This window comes from Hyperoodon ampullatus, assembly GCF_949752795.1.
Source record: "Hyperoodon ampullatus genome assembly, chromosome: 6".
In the NCBI taxonomy this organism is placed as follows: Eukaryota; Metazoa; Chordata; class Mammalia; order Artiodactyla; family Ziphiidae; genus Hyperoodon; species Hyperoodon ampullatus.
In genome coordinates, this window is record NC_136919.1 from 41,070,233 (window position 1) to 41,089,247 (window position 19,015).

The 19,015-nt window shown below is 43.9% G+C and overlaps 1 protein-coding gene across 1 annotated transcript in view; it reads right to left on the reverse strand.

The window, feature by feature from the left end:
* Nucleotides 1–1,528: 1,528 nt before the first annotated feature.
* The window catches only part of DAPK1 (death associated protein kinase 1), a gene marked incomplete at both ends in the record, with an annotated part of 206,244 nt that continues 188,757 nt past the window's right edge, over nt 1,529–19,015 (reverse strand). Inside the window, 6 exons of the mRNA XM_079706386.1 lie at nt 1,529–1,562; nt 2,016–3,244; nt 12,046–12,234; nt 15,183–15,303; nt 16,426–16,564; nt 17,645–17,842. Coding sequence (XP_079562512.1) covers nt 1,529–1,562; nt 2,016–3,244; nt 12,046–12,234; nt 15,183–15,303; nt 16,426–16,564; nt 17,645–17,842 — 1,910 coding nt within the window. The remainder of the gene's footprint in view (nt 1,563–2,015; nt 3,245–12,045; nt 12,235–15,182; nt 15,304–16,425; nt 16,565–17,644; nt 17,843–19,015) is intronic.

Genomic DNA, 19,015 nt, shown 5'->3' on the forward strand with positions numbered 1-19,015 from the left:
TTCTCTTGTTCCGCAGGAGCTCCCTCCACCTTTGTATAGGAATAGAAAGCTTCCTCTGTTCCCCCATTGCTGAGCCTGAATGATCCAATTTGGTTCGGGGGTTCACCCAAGGAAAATGGAAGGGGCCTCTTTTCTTTAAAGCAAAAATACACGTGAGGGGCTTCCTTGGTGGTGCAGAGGTTAAGAATCCTCCTGCCAATGCAGGGGACACGGGTTTGAGCCCTGGTCTGGGAAGGTCCCACATGCCGTGGAGCAACTAAGCTCGTGCGCTACCTACAACTACTGAGCCTGCGCTCTAGAGCTTGTGTGCCACAACTACTGAAGCCCGTGTGCCACAACTACTGAAGCCGCATACCTAGAGCCCGTGCTCCGCAACAAGAGAAGCCACTGCAATGAAAAGCCTGTGCACCGCAACGAAGAGTAGCCCCCGCTTGCTGCAACTAGAGAAAGCCTGCACTAAGCAACAAAGACCCAACACAGCCAAAAATAAATAAAAATAAAAATAAATAAATTAAAAAGAAATACATGTGAAATCACCTGAGCTCTTTCTGCTTCCCCACACCATTCCCAACTTTAGTAATAATTAAGTACCTAATAAACTGGGTTGATTTCCACCCCTGAGAGTTTAGGTTTAATCACTTTCTGGACTGGTTTGTCTCACAAGGTGGGGTACTGGCAAATGAAAACAAAACAAAGAAAAGGAATCCCTTTTGAATTAAACACCAACAAACTAATGCAACAAGCAACAGTTTATTTATTAAAAAAAAAAGGAAAAGAAAAAAAAAGAACTAAAAAGAAAAGAAAACCTTTTTTACTACATCTTATAGATTAAGTAAAAATACCTGTATTAATATATATGTATATACATACTGCATATATATATATACATATGATATAACATTAAAATTACATGCTTCTCAGGACAGAAGGATTAGGACATGTTCCCTTATTTCGATTTAAAACTCTATCACAATTTAAAATCACTGCAAGAAAACTTGCTTCCTTTATTTTCTTTTTGAGACTTCAAGTACAGGAAGTTATCAAACCAGGATCTAAATGTGGAGAACCATCTGCTATGCACAAATGACAACAAACTGCCACAAATCATGAGTCGGGGGTCTTCTGAATTCTCACACAGGTCTTGGCTCCCTACAACAGTGTCAGCCTTCTACCTGAGATGACAGGGGATGATGAAGCGTGACAGTCTGCAGGTTCCACGTGGATGTTCACACTGACGTTGAAACAAAAGCAAACACAAACATGTCTTATCGTAGCAACAACACTGGCCATGAAATTGCTCTAGAGGAGGTTTCTTTCTCCCCTTTCCTTGTCAAAGGAAACATAAAAATTGCCAAAAAAAAAAAAACAAAAAAAACAAAAAACCTCGGGTGAAGCACCTCTGGCGATGATCAGCATACAGCAAGAGACAGAGAGGGAGCGTTTCTTTCGCGACAGCTCCGGGCTGACTTGGATGATTTCAAACACACCCTCTTCTGCAAAAGGCACTCACATATTGTCTGTTTATAAATCATACAGTGGGATTCCTTACATGGGAGTTTTTCCTACAAATATAAAAGAGATAAGCTGAGGACATGGTATAACAAAGAAAAAAGTATAAGAAATACACATTTTGGATAAATGTGCACTTTTTTTAAAAAAGGACAATCAATATAATAGTTTAAAAAAATTTCATTGAAAAGTTAGGAATTCCAGTAAAATTATCAGTAAGAAGCAAGGTACTAGAGGATGAGGGATGGAGGGAGGCTAGCTTTTCAAATGGCCAAAGGAAAGGATAGGGTCTGCTCTTAAACTAGAAAGACCATTCACACACAACGCAATGTGTGAGAGGAGGGAGGTAGTAGCAGAGAAATAGGTGAAGCGGAAGGGAGGGTGGCGTCCTTCAGGATGTGGGCGTAGGAAGGGACGCGCCAGAATCTGCAGTGGGAAAGATGGGCTGTGTTCCCCTTGCCTCTGCAGTTGGAAGAGACCCTGCCCAAACCAAAGGCTGCCCTCACCGGGACACGACCGAGCTAATGGAATTATAAGATGTGCCACTGTTGCAGCTTGAGGCGTAGGCCTCCTGGCCGTTGCCGTCGAGGTTGATTTTGAACACAGAGGACGCCTTCAGTAGGAAGTCCGCCGCATCCCGGCGCCCCAGCTCCCTCAGTTTGGACATGAGGATGCCGACCGTGCTCTCGGGGTAGGAGGTCCATTCCCGGAGCAGGGCGTGGACCGGGCTCGGGAGGAACTCCTTGGGAGACCCGTTATTGGTGTTGTACTTTGCCACAAGGTCGGGGAGACCCAAGTTCATGGCGAGAAGGCACCAGTCCTTCCCCATGGGATCGGGTGGGTCCAGCAGGCGACTGAGTTTCCTCCGGGTCAGGAGGTTCAGATCTGACGCATGGATGTCCATGCCCAGGCTGGCCTGTGAATAGACGTCGTGACAGCCGAAGCACATGATGCTGCTGAAGCTCTCCTTGTACCCGCCCATGGTGTTAGTCAGCGAGGTCTCCTTGAGGGTCTGTGCCCGGAAGAAGTCTCGCGGCTGGTAGATCATGACGGGCTCGTGGTGCTCTCTCAGCTGCTGGGGGCTCAGGTAGTGCTTCACCGTCAGCAGCCCGGGCAGCGTGGTGGCCATGACATTCTCGATGGTGCTGCACACCGAGTCCAGCAGGAGGCAGCACTTGATCTTTTCCGTCTCCAGACCGCGCACCTGGACCTCGATGCCCTGGCCGTGGTTGACCAGGAGCACCAGCAGCTCGGCCCCACGGTTGGCAATCTTGCAGCCGTTCACCCACAGGCGGATGTCCGCGTCTCCCTCCGCGCTCTGCTGGTGGATCCACCTGCACAGGTTCACCTGCATCTTGTGAAAGATGCCGCACGGGAAGGGCGTGACGTGCTCCACGGGGACGATGCGCACGCCGCCGTAGACCCGCACCTCGTCCTCCTCATCCGTCCATGACCGGTGCAGGTTGTCAGTCTTGATCAGGGCGGGGATGTCCACCATGGTACCGCTGCTCAGGTCCCGGGCGCAGATATCCATGGCATCGAGAATCTGCAGCAACTCCTCCACGTCGCTGTCGGGCACCAGGCGCTGGACGTCCTCCATGGTGTAGCGGCCCCGGTAATGGTGCAGGGCCCGTGGGGTCTCGACGGAGAGCAGCTTCCCCAGAACGTTGGTGCAGAGCCAGCGGGGGTCTAGAAGCAGCACGTCCTGGACGGTTTCACTCTGCATGATGTTGATCTGCCAGAGGGGACAACGGGAAGTCACACATAGGAACATAAATGGCCAGATGCTTCAGTTGCTCAGAGCACTAAAGGGCCTGAGCAGGGATGAAATCTGTGCAGATATTGTAAGGAATGACTCAGCACATTCATATGGACAGATCTCAAAAATCAATACTGAGCCAAAAAACCAGCTTGGCAATGTCATAAGGGAGATTCTGAAAAGACTACCTTTGACCCCTATAAAAGGTCAATGTAATAAAAGACAGAGAGAGAGAGAGAGAGAAAGAGAGGGTAGCCAAATGCAATGGGTGATTTTTGACTGGATTTTGAATCCCCAAATAAATACACAAATGAATAAAATTAGCTATAAATGAAATTACTGGGACAAGTGGCAAACACTTGAATGAGGACTATAAATTCAACAATAGTATTATATCAATGTTATGTTTCCAGGAAGTGATAATTAATTATATTGTGGTTATGTGGGAGAATGTCCTTCTCCTTAGGAGGTACAAGCTAAATTTTTTAGGGGTGAAAGGTCATGATGTTTGCAAAGCAAATAAATAAATAGAAGGGAAAGAGATAAAGCAAATGTAGCAAAATGTAAACAACTGGTTAAATTAGGTGTTCAGGATATGAGGAGATATTGTACTAGTCTTCCAACTTCTCTGAATGCTTGAAATTTTTCAAAAAAGATTCAGAATGTTACAATATTAGACTGTTAGGTAAATTTTTAACACACATACATATAAAAAAGGTCTAGAAAGATATGCTACCATGATAGTGGTTGGCCCTGGAGTGGGGAGAGAGGAAAGTGGCGAGAGGTGGCCAAAAGGGACTTAAGCTTTTCCTGTCACATTCATTTCTTGAAAAAGCAGAAGTCAGAAAGAAAAAAAAAGTGACAAAAAAATAGAAGCAACTTTCCCCTTTACGGAACACTTACCCATCCCTCCCTTCCCTCCCTACTCTGGGCTAGTTCTACAAAGAATGGTGATCCAAGGTGGACTCCGTTCTCACGTGGAGGCTGAGACCCTGGACCTGTTTGCACAAGAAGTACTTTTCTCCCCACAGTCTGGTTTAAATCTTTGAGATGCAAGCCACAGCTATCCGTGCGGACACCAGAGACGGGCATGAGATGCTAAGGCTGCTGCTGCAGCCAGCAAGAAACCTGTGTGCAAGCACAGGACACTATCCACACCTCCCCTCCTGGGAGCCTGTGCAGCCCACCACTGCCAGGGTTCTGTGATCCAGGGACAACTTCCCCGGGAGAACACATGGCGCGCCTCAGGCTGTTGCAACGTCACGCCGGCCTCTGCCCACCGCAGGCTCGCCCCGCATTCTGTACCCTTCCCTACCCCTGGCCTGAGTGAGCCAGAGACCCCTAATCAGCTGCTATTTTAACCCTGGCCAGTCTGAGCAAAGAACAGGCACCCTCAGGTGACCTACACGCAGAGGCGGGGCCAAACCCAAAGCTGAGCCCCAGGAGCTGTGCGAACAAAGAAGAGAAAGGGAAATCTCTCCCAGCAACCTCAGGAGCAGCAAATTAAATCTCCACAATCAACTTAATGTACCCTGAATCTCTGGAATACCTGGATAGAAAACAAACCATCCCAAAATTGAGGCGGTGGACTTTGGGAGCAACTGTAGACTTGGGGTTTGCTTTCTGCATCTAATTTGTTTTTGGTTTTATGTTTATTGTAGTATAGTATTTAGAGTTTATTATCATTGGTAGACTTATTTATTGATTTGGTTGCTCTCTTCCTTTTCTTTTTATATATAGATATATATATATATTTTTCCTTTTTCTCTTTTTGTGAGTGTGTATGTGTATGCTTCTTTGTGTGATTTTGTCTGTATAGCTTCGCTTTTACCATTTGTCCTAGGGTTCCACCTATTTTTTTCTTTTTTAGTATAGTTTTTAGTGCTTGTTATCATTGGTGGATTTGATTTTTTGGTTGCTCTCTTCTTTCTTTCTTTTTTTTAATATTACTTAAATTTTTTTTTAATTTTTAATAATTTTTTTCTTTTAATAACTTTATTTTCCTTTCTTCCTCCCTTGCTCCCTCCCTCTCTCCCTTCCTCCCTTTCTTTCTTTTTTTGTACCTTTTCTTCTGAGCTGTGTGGCTGACTTGGTGCTCCAGGCCGGGTGTCAGGCCTGTGCCTCTGAGGTGGGAGAGCCGAGTTCAGGACATTGGTCCACCAGAGACCTCCCAGCTCCACAAAATATCAAACGGCGAAAGCTCTCCCAGAGATCTCCATCTCAATGCTAAGACCCAGCTCCACTCAATGACCAGCAAGCTCCAGGGCTGGACAGCCTATGCCAAACAACTAGCAAGACAGGAACACAAACCCACCAATCAGCAGAGAGACTGCCTAAAATCATAATAAGGTCACAGTTACTCTAAAACACACCACTGGACGCGGTTCTGCCAACCAGAAAGACAAGATCCAGCCTCATCCACCAGAACACAGGGACTAGTCGCCTCCACCAGGAAGCCTACACAACCCACTGAACCAACCTTAGCCACTGGCGGCAGGCTCCAAAAACAACAGGAACTACGAACCTGCAGCCTGCGAAAAGGAGACCCCAAACAGAGTAAGTTAAGAAAAATGAGAAGACAGAGAAACACACAGCAGATGAAGCAGCAAGGTAAAAACCCACCAGATCAAACAAATGAAGACGAAATAGGCAGTCTACCTGAAAAAGAATTCAGAGTAATGATAGTAAAGATGATCCAAAATCTTGGAAATAGAATGGAGAAAATACAAGAAACGTTTAACAAGGACCTAGAAGAACGAAAGAGCAAACAAACAATGATGAACAACACAATAAATGAAATTAAAAATTCTCTAGAAGGGATCAATAGCAGAATAACTGAGGCAGAAGAACGGATAAGTGACCTGGAAGATAAAATACTGGAGATAACAACCACAGAGCAGAATAAAGAAAAAAAATGAAAAGAATTGAGGACAGACTCAGAGACCTCTGGGACAACATTAAATGCACCAACATTCGAATTATAGGGGTCCCAGAAAAAGAAGAGAAAAAGAAAGGGACTGAGAAAATATTTGAAGAGATTATAGTTGAAAACTTCCCTAATATGAAAAAGGAAATAGTCAGTCAAGTCCAGGAAGCACAGAGAGTCCCATACAGGATAAATCCAAGGAGACACACGCCAAGACACATATTAATCAAACTATCAAAAATTAAATACAAAGAAAAAATATTAAAAGCAGCAAGGGAAAAACAACAAATAACATACAAGGGCATCCCCAAAAGGTTAACAGCTGATCTTTCAGCAGAAACTCTGCAAGCCAGAAGGGAGTGGCAGGACATATTTAAAGTGATGAAAGGGAAAAAGCTACAACCAAGATTACTCTACCCAGCAAGGATCTCATTCAGATTCGACAGAGAAATGAAAACCTTTAGAGACAAGCAAAAGCTAAGAGAATTCAGCACCATCAAACCAGCTTTACAACAAATGCTAAAGGAACTTCTCTAGGCAGGAAACACAAGAGAAGGAAAAGACCTACAATAACAAACCCAAAACAATTAAGAAAATGGGAATAGGAACATACATATCGATAATTACCTTAAATGTAAATGGATTAAATGCTCCAACCAAAAGACATAGACTGGCTGAATGGATACAAAACAAGACCCGTATATATGCTGTCTACAAGATACCCACTTCAGACCTAGTGACACATACAGACTGAAAGTGAGGGGATAGAAAAAGATATTCCATGAAAACGGAAATCAAAAGAAAGCTGGGGTAGCAATTCTCATATCCGACAAAATAGACCTTAATATAAAGACTATTACAAGAGACAAAGAAGGACACTACATAATGATCAAGGGATCAATCCAAGAAGAAGATATAACAACTGTAAATATTTATGCACCCAACATAGGAGCACCTCAATACATAAGGCAAATGTTAACAGCCATAAAGGGGAAATCGAACAGTAACACTATCATAGTAGGGGACTTTAACACCCCACTCTCACCAATGGACAGATTGTCCAAAATGAAAATAAATAAGGAAACACAAGCTTTAAATGATACGTTAAACAAGATGGACTTAATTGATATTTATAGGTCATTCCATCCAAAAACAAGAGAATACACTTTCTTCGCAAGTGCTCATGGAACATTTTCCCGGATAGATCATATCTTAGGTCACAAATCAAGCCTTGGTAAATTTAAGAAAATTGAAATCATATCAAGTATCTTTTCCGACCACAATGATATGAGAGTAGATATCAATTACAGGAAAAAATCTGTAAAGAATACAAACACATGAAGGCTAAGCAATACACTACTAAATAATGAAGAGATCACTGAAGAAATGAAAGAGGAAATCAAAAAATACCTAGGAACAAATGACAATGAAAACAGGATGACCCAAAACCTATGGGATGCAGGAAAAGCAGTTCTAAGAGGGAGGTTTATAGCAATACAATCCTACCTCAAGAAACAAGAAACATCTTAAATTAACAAGCTAACCTTACACCTAAAGCAATTAGAGAAAGAAGAACAAAAAAACCCCAAAGTTAGAAGAAGGAAAGAAATCATAAAGATCAGATCAGAAATAAATGAAAAAGAAATGAAGGAAATGATAGCAAAGATCAATAAAACTAAAAGCTGGTTCTTTGAGAAGATAAACAAAATTAATAAACCACTAGCCAGACTCATAAAGAAAAAAAGGGAGAAGACTCAAATCAATAGAATGGGAAATGAAAGAGGAGAAGTAACAACTGACACTGCAGAAATACAAAGGATCATGAGAGATTACTACAAGCAACTATATGCCAATAAAATGGACAACCTGGAAGAAATGGACAAATTCTTAGAAAAGCAAAACCTTACGAGACTGAACCAGGAAGAAATAGAAAATATGAACAGACCAATCACAAACACTGAAATTGAGACTGTGATTAAAAACCTTCCAACAAACAAAAGCCCAGGACCAGATGGCTTCACAGGTGAATTCTATCAAACATTTAGAGAAGAGATAACACCTATCCTTCTCAAACTCTTTCAAAATATAGCAGAAGGAGGAACACTCCCAAACTGATTCTATGAGGCCACCATAACCCTGATACCTAAACCAGACAAAGATGTCACAAAGAAAGAAAACTACAGGCCAATATCACTGATGAACATAGATGAAAAAATCCTCAACAAATACTAGCAAAGAGAATCCAACAGCACATTAAAAGGATCATACACCATGATCAAGTGGGGTTTATCCCAAGAAGGCAAGGATTCTTCAATATACGCATATCAATCAATGTGATAAAACATATTAAACAAACTGAAGGAGAAAAACCAAACCGTATTAACAAACTGAAGGAGAAAAACCATATGATCATCTCAGTAGATGCAGAAAAAGCTTTTGACAAAATTCAACACCCATTTATGATAAAAACCCTTCAGAAAGTAGGCACAGAGGGAACTTAGCTCAACATAATAAAAGCCATATATGACAAACCCACAGCCAACATTGTTCTCAGTGGTGCAAAACTGAAACCATTTCCTCTAAGCTCAGGAACAAGACAAGGTTGTCTACTCTCACCACTATTATTCAACATAGTTTTGGAAGTTTTAGTCATAGCAATCAGAGAAGAAAAAGAAGTAAAAGGAATCCAAGACAGAAAAGAAGAAGTAAAGCTGTCACTGTTTGCGGATGACATGACACTATACACAGAGAATCCTAAAGATGCTACCAGAAAACTACTAGAGCTAATCAATGAATTTGGTAATGGTGCAGGATACAAAATTAATGTACAGAAATTTCTTGCATTCCTATATACTAATGAATGAAATACCTAGGAATAAACCTACCTAAGGAGACAAAAGACCTGTGTGCAGAAAACTATAAGACACTGATGAAAGAAAAAAGATGATACAAACAGATGGAGAGATATACCATGTTCTTGGATTGGAAGAATCAACATTGTGAAAATGACTCTACTACCCAAAGCAATCTACAGATTCAATGCAATGTCTATCAAACTACAAATGGCATTTTTCACAGAACTAGAACAAAAATTTTCACAGTTTCTTTGGAAACACAGAAGATCCTGAATAGCCAACACAATCTTGAGAAAAAAAAATGGAGCTGGAGGAATCAGGGTCCCTGACTTCAGACTATACTACAAAGCTACAGTAATCAAGACAGTATGGTACTAGCACAAAAACAGAAATATAGATCAATGGAACAGGATAGAAAGCCCAGAGATAAACCCACGCACATATGGTCACCTTATTTTTGATAAAGGAGACAAGAATATATAATGGAGAAAAGACAGCCTCTTCAATAAATGGTGCTGGGAAAACTGGACAGCTACATGTAAAAGAATGAAATTAGATCACTCCCTAACACCATACACAAAAATAAACTCAAAATATATTAAAGACCTAAATGTAAGGCCAGACACTATAAAACTCTTAAGGGAAAACATAGGCAGAACATTCTATGACATAAATCACAGCAAGATCCTTTTTGACCCACCTCCTAGAGAAATGGAAATAAAAACAAAAATAAACAAATGGCTCCTAATGAATCTTAAAAGCTTTTGCACAGCAAAGGAAAACATAAACAAGACGAAAAGACAACCCTCAGAATGGGAGGGAATATGACAACTGACAAAGGATTCATCTCCAAAATGTACAAGCAGCTCATGCAGCTCAGTATCAAAAAAACAAACAACCCAATCCAAAAATGGGCAGAAGACCTAAATAGGCATTTCTCCAAAGAAGATATACAGACAGCCAACAAACACATGGAAGAATGCTCAACATCACTAATCATTCGAGAAATGCAAATCAAAACTACAATGAGGTATCACCTCACACCGGTCAGAATGGTCATCATCAAAAAATCTACAAACAATAAATGCTGGAGAGGGTGTGTAGAAAAGGGAACCCTCTTGCACCGTTGGTGGGAATGAAAATTGATACAACCACTATGGAGAACAGTATGGAGGTTCCTTAAAAAACTAAAAATGAACTACCACATGACCCAGGAATCCCACTACTGGGCATATACCTTGAGAAAACCATAATTCAAAAAGAGTCACGGGGGCTTCCCTGGTGGCGCAGTGGTTGAGAGTCTGCCTGCCGATGCAGGGGACATGGGTTCGTGCCCCAGTCCGGGAAGATCCCACATGCCGCAGAGCGGCTAGGCCCGTGAGCCATGGCCGCTGAGCCTGCGCATCCAGAGCCTGTGCTCCGCAATGGGAGAGGCCACAACAGTGAGAGGCCCGCGTACCACAAAAAAAAAAAAAAAAAAAAGAGTCACGTACCACAATGTTCATTACAGCTCTATTTACAATAGCCAGGACATGGGAGCAACCTAAATGTCCATCGACAGATGAATGAATAAAGAAGATGTGGCACGTATATACAACGGAATATTACTCAGCCATAAAAAGAAACAAAATTGAGTTATTTGTAGTGAGGTGGATGGACCTAGAGTCTGTCATACAGAGTGAAGTAAGTCAGAAGGAGAAAAACAAATACCGTATGCTAACACACATATATGGAATCTAAGAAAAAAAAGAAAATGGTTCTGAAGAACCTAGGGGCACGACAGGAATAAAGACGCAGATGTAGAGAATGGACTTGAGGACACGGGGAGTGGGAAGGGTAAGCTGGGACAAAGTGAGAGAGTGGCATGGACATATATACACTACCAAATGTAAAATAGATAGCTAGTGGGAAGCAGCCGCATAGCATAGGGAGATCAGCTCTGTGCTTTGTGACCACCTAGAGGGGTGGGATAGGGAGGGTGGGAGGGAGACGCAAGAGGGAGGTGATATGGGGATATATGTATACATATAGTTGATTCACTCTGTTATAAAGCAGAAAATAACACAGCATTGTAAAGCAATTATACTCCAATAAAGATGTTACCAAAAAAAAATAATAAAGTACTGCTGGAGGGGCCAGTAGATTAGCCTGTAGTTTCATTGGAATTCAAAGACTGACACAATCACTGCTTGAGGCTCTAGTTTTTAGGGTCGCTGGCTTCTTGATTCAGGTAGAATTTTAAACCTATGTAATCCATGGCCAAGGGCCCCACATGGCACCTGAGACTGGGCAGGGAAGCTTTTGTTTGTAAAATTCCTGGAACTGCTTCTGGTTTTTCATATTCAGAACTGTTCTTCTTAGCCCATACTAGCTTACACTGTCTCCTGATTTTACATGATGGAAGAATGTGAAGGCTATGGCCCCTTGAGAGGTACAGGCAGCATATGAAGCAATTACAACAGGGTTCCCAAACTGTAGCCCAGAGCTGAACCAGGAAGAGAGATTCCTATCTCTTGGTCATTTCTGGGGATCATTGCTTGCTGTGTCTTAGTGTCTCCACATGTTCTCTCCCTGAAGATACGTCACTACTATTTCTTGATTGTGTGTGAGCCCAAGAGGTCTGTTTGGAGCTGATACACTCCATGGAGGGCAGCCATCCTGAAGGCTGCAGGAATCACAGCTAAGCATCAGCTGCCCCAGGGAGAGAGAGGAGAGGCCCAGTCACCCAGTGTAGCAGGAACTGTGCTCCCAAACTAAGAGAAGCCGGAAAACAAACCAACCAAAGCAAGACAAAACAACAGCTCTTAAGGTGAACAGCAGAGCAAAGAACCGCAGTTCGGGGAATCACTTGAGGCTTCCTGTGATAGTCGCACGTCTGGAAACATCATGGGTAGTGGGCAGTTGCCACTCAGCCTCCGCAGCTCATCCCACCTTCAGACACTGGAAATGCATCCCAGGGCCCCCTCCCAGACCCTTGCCAGGGCTGGAGCCCTCACCTCGCCGGCACTGTGGAGCTGCTGGGCGATGCGCCGGAGGTCCACCTCGCTGGCCAGGGGGTTCAGCTGGTCCTGCACGTCGTACACAAACTGCTGCAATGACATCAGCTGGTTGGGCCCATTGAGCTTCCTCCAGGAGGGCAGCGTGGAGATGATTTTCTCACACAGGTGAGTCATTGGAGGGCAGACCTAGAACATGCAGAACAGGCAGGTCAACGCACAGCTGTGGGGACTCAGGAGGAGCCGGGATAAAACGATGCCGCTCACATCTGCACTGTTGCATGTAATTCTTTGGATGCACCAGTGATTTTTGGTTAAGTACTGGGGAAGTTTTGTTTTTTCAGTGTTGCCTTTAAGCAGAATCTATTGAACAAATATAAAATTTTATAGAGGCTTTCATTTCCACTGCTCGTCTTAAACAGATGGCAAGGATTCACAAACAATGGCTTTGGAATTGTGGACTCAATTAACTAACGTTCACTAACTCCTAATGTTTTCCTCCCTCCCTCTCTTGGAGTGAGAGTTTCAGCCAGGTGATGGCCACTTTATGAACAAAGAGACAGGAAAAGAGAGTAAGTATCTTTATCAATATTAGATGGCTTTTTACCAGTAAATTAGGTATTCATGGTATTAGGTATTCATACTGTTGAAATATTTCGAATTTGATTAATTCTTGGTAATTGGCTTGAAATGACTTTTTACTCTCTTAACTTGGTTAAATAAATCAGTCTATGTTACAGACTCATAATCAGCACACTTTCCTAATTAAAAATGCCATGAGCCATACACTGCACTGCATCATTAATCAGGCAGTCCCTTCTCGAATCTCATCTCTTTTTTTTGTGGTACGCGGGCCTCTCACTGTTGTGGTCTCTCCCGTTGCGGAGCACAGGCTCCGGACGCGCAGGCTCAGCGGCCATGGCTCACGGGCCCAGCCACTCCGTGGCATGTGGGATCCTCCCAGACTGGGGCACAAACATGTGTCCCCTGCATCGGCAGCGGACCCCCAACCACTGTGCCACCAGGGAAGCCCTTGAATCTCATCTTTTACACCCCCTACCTATACAACGAACAATATTCCCAGGGATAAAGGCAGTTTGTTTGGTGAGCTTCATCTGCCTGACGGCAGAAGTTGGGGGTGTGCATTATGTAAAGCAGACATCATGCCACACCCCAGCTCAAGACTCTTCAGGGAGCACAGGCCCTCATCCCACCTGGTGAGCAGGCGCTGAGCCAGTCACAGACCACTGTTCCTGATCGCCACCCACTGGTTTCCGTGACCAGGTTCTCCAAGGCCCTCCAGGCTTACCCCCTGCCCACTGACTCTGCTGTAGTGTAGCCCCCTTTAGAAAGCGAGGGTCAAGCTTCACGAGAGAGGAGAGGGTTCCTGAAAATTCCAAAAGCATGTCTAGAACTGGAGCCTGGTATTGTAAGCACAGCACTTCTATCAGGCAAACGGTGAGTTCTAACTAAAGACGGCACCTGCCAGGCAGGGGAGCAAAAGCCATGTCCTCCTTGTTACACTCGAGCTTAGAAGCAGGAACAGTCCCCGGAGCATTTTTTTTTAGGAGTTTTCTCTTGGGATATTTGCCCATTTCTTACCCATTTCAGACAGCTTTTTTTTTTTTTTTTTTTGCGGTACACGGGCCTCTCACCGTTGTGGCCTCTCCCGTTGCGGAGTACAGGCTCCGGACGCACAGGCTCAGCGGCCATGGCTCACGGGCCCTGCCGCTCCGCTGTATGTGGGATCTTCCCGGACCGGGGCACGAACCTGTGTCCCCTGCATCGGCAGGCGGACTCTCAACCACTGCGCCACTGGGGAAGTCCCAGACAGCTTTTTGAATATTACGGATAGCAACCTTTTATATGCCAGGGGCATTGAGAATATTTTTTTCCCCAATCTATCTCACCTTTTAACTTTGTCTATGGAATTTATTTGCCAGAAAAATCTTCTATGTTGTCAAATGTATTTGACAAAATATTGGTGTATTTTCTTTGAAAACTTCTGAGGTTTTCTAACTTGGCTTAAAAGGCTTCTCAAAGCACTTCTAAGTTATTTAAAAAATAAATTATCTTGCATTTACATCAAGATATTACTTTATTTTTTACATTTAAAAGCTTTAATCTGCCTACAGTCTATTTTTACGCTATGTAGTGAGCAGGAGTTCAACCTAATTTCCTTCTAGGCAAATAGCCAGCTGTGCCAGATCATTTATTAAATAAACATTTTCCCCATTAAATTTAAATAACATCTATGTTCTCTATTAAATTTCTGCAGATGTTCTGATATACTTCAACACTCACTAATCTATTCCAGTTATTTATTGGTTTATTGATTACAGAGCCTTTATAACATGTTTCATTTATTCTTCTATTGAAATTTTAAGACAAAAACCCAATCTCCTCAATCCCATTCAGATGCTAACTGGAACTGTATGAAGTTTATATAACTTGGGAAAATGAAACACTTAGTAATAAAATCTTGCCATCCAAGAACACCATCTTATTCCATTTGGACAGCTATTATTTTATGCTCTTCAGTGAATTTTGTTGGTGACTGTTTTTCTACTTTTCTGCATTTCCCAAATGTTTCACAGTAAGTCACTTTTTTTTTTTTTTTTTTTTTTTGCGGTACGCTGGCCTCTCACTGTTGTGGCCTCTCCCGTTGTGGAGCACAGGCTCCGGACGCGCAGGCTCAGCGGCCATGGCTCACGGGCCCAGCCGCTCCGCGGCATGTGGGATCTTCCCTGACCGGGGCACAAACCCGTGTCCCCTGCATCGGCAGGCAGACTCTCAACCACTGCGCCACCAGGGAAGCTCACAATAAGTCACTTTTGCATTGCTTTTGTAATTTCTAACAAACAATTTTACTTTTAAACAAACAACCAAAACTGTCAGAATTTCATACACTCTAACCTTGCCCATAACAACGCTTCATCTCACGGCCATCTCCTTGTTTCTCTACTCTTCCTTCCTTACCCCAGGTTAACAGGATAAAAACATGGCCACGCAGACACCGTGTACTGGGTCCCATGAAAACCAGACCAAACCCAGAGGGCCACACAAAGAGGCCCAACTCCCAGGTCACTAGATGGTCCGGGGGAAGGTTGGGTCCAGCCCTCCCCAGGTATACTCACTGAAACAATCTGGCTCCGTATTTCTTGCAGGTGATTTCGAAGTACCTTCATGTCCTTAGACCCAGAAGCCCCAGCATCCAGAACAAACAGCTTATTTGAAATGTGAAGATCGTTCCCAAACCTAAGGGAAGAGCAGTGACCTCCTCAGAGTGACGCAGTCTCACCGGGTGTTTCCACAGAGGGCCAGGCTCCTGCTGGCCCAAAAGGCTGGTGGGAGGCAAGGAAGTTCTGGTGGCCTTGCAGAGACACCCCACACCTGCTGTTGGCTGGACTCTATAACGTCACCCTGGGGTGGAGGCCTGGGGACACCGCCTGCTCCGGGTGCAGACAGGTGCCCCAGCTTCCACAAAACGGGGGAAACAGCTTCCCCCGAGGCAGGAAAGGGGAGGCCTAATGCACTCACTTTACAAGGCAGGAGAAGAGATGCTTCTGCAGGTTGATGGAGTGAGAACAGAGGGATGAGTACGAAATAACACCTTAGATCTAAATATTAGTAGAAGCCCTATTTCTCACATCAGGAAGATAACAGAGAAGCGTTGTCAGTTGATAAACCAAGAATTCAAATGACTAACATATTAAATAGAACTGCAGGTTCAAACTGTTTTGGGGATAGACACTAAGTAAAAATAGATACTTTTACATTGTGATTCTGTGCACATCCATATTTATAAGTGAAAAAAAAGTTTTCCAAAAATACTTGACACAAAATGCACTCTGATATTTTCCATCATGTCCTTCTCCCCTCCACTCCACTCCAGACCTCCTAAATGAATTTCATGATCCACTAGCAGGTTGCAACTTACATTTTGAGAAATACTGATGGATGTTCTCACCAAAAAAAAAAAAAAAAAAGATAAATGGGTGAGGTGACAGATATGTTAATTAACGAGATGGAGAGAATCCTTTCACATTGTATACATACATCAAATCACCACTTCATACAATTTAAATATCTTACAATTTCACTTGTCAATTATTCCTCCCTAGAGCTGAACAAAAATACATAAAACAACTAAAAGGAGTTACCTCTGGGCAGTGGTACTCGGCGGTGAGGACAGAAGTGAGTAGGCTGCTGATTTTTATTATGTGCCCTTTACTTCTGTTTGATTTGTTATTATGTGTATTTGTGGCTTTGGTAAAAAAAATTCGACCAAGCCAAAGAGGCCTTTCAGTTCTTTAATTCCTTTCTCTGGGTCACATGACTTTGGCTGTATCACCCCTGAAGACGCAGCAGCCGACTTACCTGTTCCTGACCTCTTTCAGCAACGAGGTGTCTTTGTCATATCCGAACTCGCCTCCAGCTGGACGAGGAATGTTCATGATGTCGGCGTGGGTGGCCACCAGGACAACTCGGAGTGGGTTCTTCAGCTTGCCACCAAAGGCTGAGGGCAGAGAGCAAGCCGTTTCACAGGTGGGTCCTCCATCCTGCCCAGCTAAGGTTGGGTGCTCTGCCTGAGGCCTGGGCCGTCTCGCCAGGTGGACATGCAACTTTGCCTGCAGACCTGAGTGCCCCAGGCCTGCTGCTAGGAGTGACCTCTGGAAGGCCTAGGCCTGGCCCAGAATGGAATGAGCCTATTTCCTGGGCCTCCAGGAAGATTGCTCAGAAGTGGACTAGAAGCGACCACAGGGCATAAGGCAGCTTCTCAGATCTTCCTCCAAATAGGCCTTGTTTGCATGGCGAGGAGAGATCTAACCTCTGGCCAGGGGGACACATTTTATAAGACCAGAGCAAGCCCGCTGAATGCAGCACCAGCACAGAAATGGCTCAGAAGGGAGACTCCTGCAGTTCACACAGGCAGAGAGCCTCTCACTTATGGGCGTGTTTAAAATGAAAACATGAAAAAGAATGAGAAAGAAAGAGGCAAAATTGGAGGTACCCTGAGGGGAATTAGCCCAATTTATTTTATTATTGTAAGCTTTTCAAAAAAAAATGACTGCTGAGTTTTGCATTTCATCAGGGAAGGCTGTTTCTTTTTTTGTATGAAAAGAACAAAATAAGTCTGTCCACACTGTCTTTTCCTCTAGGGATAAGGCTAAGATAATGCATTCAGTTAACATGGTTCCTTTTCTTTCATTTTTGATGGAACTACAGAACGAAGGAGAGCTCATTCTATTAATTATGTACCCATTAGGTAAGGCACAGTAGCTGTCAAAGGAGGTATTCCACTTTGCACCTAACAAAAATGACCACAGCCCTAAAATATAGAAAGAAAGCTAGAAATGGCTCTCAAGGAATTGCTCAGAATTGAGTCTTTGTGGCAGAAATATGCAATCATGAAACAACTTCTTGCAGAACAAAACAAACAGCTGAGCCCTAGGAAACTTCCAGAGTGGAAATCTCCTGATAGGAAGCAGGAACAAGGGTGCCCGCAGCTGTTGGCCACAAGCTGTTGGATCCGGGCATGACCAGGTGCGAGGCCGGTAGGAAGTGCACGCCCTCCCTGAGGGGCACCTCGGCTTACCTATGGGTTCTTCAACCGGGACAAGAGACTTCAGAAAACTGAGCCAGAAAATCACTTGATTCAGCTGGATCTCATAGGGTTCTTCTAGACTGAAAACGATGACATGGATGGACGTGGGATCATTTGCAGCAAAATAGTCATAACAGCAGAAGTATACAGGATTTCCAGAGAACTCCCACACACTGAAATCACCAACGCCTACAGAGAAAAAGAAAAAGAAAGATTATGATTGTGAAACACCACCACCAAATTTCAATCACAGTTTTTCTCAGCACTTTAGGGATGACCAGTAGGGACAGTGACATTCATAGCATTCATCTATTTATTTATGCATCTACTTAAGTATAGACCTACATATGGAATATTTACATTTCCCTATTTCTATGTCTATGTCTGTTTTTACATCCATGCCTTTTACAATATCTATATCCATAAACCTACTTATATCTGTATCTGCTTATCAATTTTCCTTAATGCCTTCATTATTGTATCTGTATCTCTATCTCCAGCACATCTACTTATAATACCGCAGAGTGGTACACACACACACACACACACACACACACACACACCACCCCACACACGTGTGTGTATATGCATGCCTATAAGCATACACGGAAAGGTGTACGTGGACACATATATTTTGTTTTTCACCCCCAAATATTGGTATATTCACTATGAAATGTAACCTTAGTTTTCGTTAAATGGTGACTAAATTCACCTTCCACAGGTGAGTGAGAGACCTGTTTTGGTCGGTCAGAAGGGAGCAGGCTGCCGTGCACAGGTGTAAGGTGCGGTAATTGATGAGCGGCTTTGCACAGGAAGGATGTAAGAGGAACTGAGGAAATTGGGTCCAAGAGGCCACCTCTGCTGGGGAGGTGGCCGAAGGGGCGGGGAGAGGAAGGCTGTGGGTGTGGGTAGGGGGGCAGCTACTCTCCCACTCTCCCACACAGGAGCTCTGGGGGCGGCTGCTTTTCCCGCAAGTGTCATGGGTGAGATTCTGACCTGGAGTTCCTAGGCACCCGGAACTTCCTAATGACTGTGCAGACACATGGACACAGTCACCTCTATGCTGCCACATGCCACCAGGTCAGTGACCACCCACCCACTGGCCTCCGGGAAGCCAGGCAGGACCACTTACGTTATAGGATTTCAGGCTCCCTTTCCCTAATTTTTCCCCTTGGTGCTTATCCTGTGCCAGAAATTCTGCAGTCGAGAGTCATTTTGGAAGATCCATAGGGCTTTTCTAGAGCACAGGGGCTCCTAGGGAGCATGGCCCTCTAAGTCTGGCAGCTAAGGCCTTAGTGTGAATAGTTCTGGAACACAGAAATAGGCCCTTTGAGCTTGGGGAGCACTGTGAGCCAGACGTGG